This window comes from Triticum aestivum, chromosome 3A (genome assembly GCF_018294505.1).
Source record: "Triticum aestivum cultivar Chinese Spring chromosome 3A, IWGSC CS RefSeq v2.1, whole genome shotgun sequence".
Taxonomy (NCBI): Eukaryota; Viridiplantae; Streptophyta; class Magnoliopsida; order Poales; family Poaceae; genus Triticum; species Triticum aestivum.
The window spans coordinates 38318098-38321236 of record NC_057800.1 but is presented as its reverse complement, the minus strand read 5'-3'; the positions used below and the strand labels follow the sequence as shown (position 1 = coordinate 38321236).

At 48.3% G+C, this 3139-nt stretch overlaps 1 protein-coding gene across 1 annotated transcript; it reads right to left on the bottom strand.

Annotated features, from left to right (window-relative positions):
- Positions 1–332: 332 nt before the first annotated feature.
- LOC123056700 (putative E3 ubiquitin-protein ligase SINA-like 6) lies at positions 333–2784 on the bottom strand. Its single transcript, XM_044480000.1, has 4 exons — positions 2749–2784; positions 1824–2108; positions 741–1391; positions 333–479 (listed from the first exon to the last, which is right to left on the bottom strand). Exons 1-4 carry the CDS (start codon positions 2782–2784, stop codon positions 333–335), a joined length of 1119 nt encoding a protein of 372 aa, XP_044335935.1.
- Positions 2785–3139: the final 355 nt, after the last annotated feature.

The window sequence follows — 3139 nt, the reverse complement described above, 5'->3', positions numbered from 1 at the left end:
GTACTTTATAAAAATTACATGCTTACTAATAAAGGCCTCGGTTGTACTTTGTGCTAAATCCACCTAGCTTGCGGGTGTACCAGATGAGTAATAGCCATTGGATTTGCTTTATCTAATTGACATAGAATAAACAGACCTTTTTATGAATCAAAACAATTTGATCACTTTAAGCAACCAACCTAGTGGCTCGCACATTAGGTTAAACCCACCAGCATCAGAACTTCCCTAACGATCCAGCAGCCTTCCCATTCAATTATCTTCAAAGCATGTCGCCGTAAAATTAGACCGCCATGGCTAATTATTTGCTGCACTTTTAGAAGAAGTGGATTTGGCTATCTCCTGAGTTGCAGCTGGGCTGGGTTTAGGGTTTGCAAAATGGCCATGTAATTATTGTTTGGAATCGGGACGCCTCGGTCGATTTTCGCTATCAAATCTATTTCTAGATCAGACCTAAAGACGGCTTGACACAAGTTCAAGTGCTTGTAAAACAAAACATGGTGCGCATGTCATGCATATTTTGCTGAAACAATCGAGTTCAACAATATATTTCCGTGCTCCATCTCAATGATTTGAAGCAATTTTTTTTCCAAGAATACAAACATAATGCTCAGTAATCGAATACAAACAGACAAAAATAACACTAGTGCCTTCTCCAAAGCTGAGAGATTCAGAAGTATAGGCACTTGTCAAACCCAATCACCCGCACATGGGGCCTACTGTGGCGTGAGTTCCATACTCACCAGGACCGTGTCACTTGTACCAGCGCCTGGAGGCATCGCCTTGGGCACAAGGAATAGGAAGCAGTCATCGGGAAACCCATCATACAGGTTAGTGTTCCTTGTGTGAAACTCTGTAGCCTGGGAGTAGCCCGTCTCAGCCGACGACAATGACAGATTGCACTTGAACTTGGATCCAGTTGTAATGTGGGGCTGGACGCAGCAGACTGCGATGCCAAGGCCGAGGGACTCTGTCTTCATGTAGACAATGAAGAGGTATCCATCCTCACCCACAAGAATGGTTGGTTCTGGAAGATCGCCGTTAACATTGAAGCTGATGAGGATCCCGAACCCCTTGTTGTACGAAACTTTTGTGGAGTCCAGCTTGTGCTTGCTTGAGAAATGCTCCAAGAGCGTTGCGGTTGGTCCGCTGAAGCTGCAGTCGGCTATGGGGCAGAAGCATGGCGCCTGCGGGCAAACTTCCTCATGCTCTTCTTTTTGGTAGTATTTTATCCTTGCAGTGCATCCATTATTGGGGCAAGCAACTTTGAGGGATTCAATCATATTTTCTATCCCGCGGCAGCGACTGTAGACTGTTGTTTCGCAGCAGTAGCAGCACTTGCCTGGGAGCTTGTCCTGGCAGGACGAACAGATGGTATGACGACCCGTAGAGCACTGAGGAAACAGAAAGAACAAATCAGTGCATGCGATATGAATCAGTAAATATGCTAATTGAAAAATGCACCGATCTGTTTTTGTCAGCCATTTGGCTTGTGCGCGCATCTCATCTGATGTTTTTTCTGATTCTTCAGAGGTGTAAACCTTGACTTGCAATTTTGCAACCACCAAATTACAGTCCAAAAACATACAATCTGGTAATCACCATATCCGATTCTAATTAACTAAACAATTTTTGGAAAATCACTTCAGTTTGCGGACAAGATTAGCTACTATAATAATAATCGAATCTAATAATGAAGGAATTTCGAAATATTATAAGACACCCGGATAGTTCTTCAGATCCCTTGATGCATGCTATCGTCTCTGAGGAGCTACTAGGGCTTGAGTTGTACGAACAGAGATCAAATCAAACAGAGGGGATGTTACCTGGGAAATGGGAGGGCGCAGGGGGTCGCAGCAGACGGCGCAGTGGAGGATGTCAAGGTCGTCCATGGTGAAGACGGGGGCCGCAGCCGCGACCTTCCTCCTCTTTCCGTCGCCGCCCTCATCTTTCTCCCTTTCCTGCCGCTTTCCCATCGCTTCCTCCACTCCTTCGATCGGCCGACGGGGAGCCCAGCCGCCGGATCGCAGAAGCAGAGGTTTCTCGTTGCTAGGCCGGAAGCGAGCCGCCTCTCTCGGTCCTGTGATGGTGTCTCCCTGGCGGCCGCCACCCTATTTATTCAGTTCTGTAGGCGGGAGCCAAAAGGAGAAGGAAACACGTTGTAGGCGGGAGCCGAAAGGAGAAGGAAACACGAGATAGATCAGATGCGCGCGTTGTAGGCGGGAGCCGAAAATAGAAAGAAACACGAGCAACGGCTCAAATAGAAGACGCGCACACACTAACAGCTTATTTTTGTTGTTCTTTCTGCCGATCATACTTCTTTTAGAAGACAAATGAACAGGCGTCTTGCAGCTTGACTTGTTTATATTCCAGCAACTAAAGAAAATTGTAACTAACGAAACTGAACTTTTTAACGTTAAAGTTTCTGTGTAGCTCAGGCTACGTGGAACCTCTTATTCTCAACCCTTCAGCCTTGCTTTAACACCTTTTTAACAGAAGCAACTATGCCTGACGCAACTGAAAGTTTCAGAAACTTTTGACAGCAACTGTTAACTAACATTGCCAGGCCGATCATCCACAGGGCGACGTCCTCAGTGTCGGAAGTGATCGCGAGTGCGAAGCCCAAGAGGTTGCCTATGACACACACCAGTAGATGCATCAACGAGGATGTTGCCTCTCTTGACATTCTTGTGTATCTAGGGAGGATCGGTGTAGTTGTGCAGGTAATTGAGTTCCACGTCCAGCGCGAACCGCACGTGCTGGCTCCACCGAGCACCCCGCCGCCATGGATGTGCAGCTACTCGCTGAGCGCGCCATTCTCGGTGAATTTGACATCACTCGGTGGCTCGATGCTCACCTCGACGGCAGCGCCCACGTCGCCGGGCACGCCCTTCATGGTCGTCCTGTTCGTTATCGGCGGGTACGCCGCCAACTCAATCCATTTCATACCTCGGTCGATGGTCAACTACATGGTCAAGTACAAGGGCTGTCCAAGTACGACGCTGTGGACATGGACGGCGACACAAAGGTGGCGTGCTTCCTGCGTGTCATGATGCATCTCTGCCTCGACAAGGAGCATTGACCACGAGCTCATGCTAGGGGGCCGGGGGAAGGAAATAATGGGCGACGGCGTCGGCGGCAG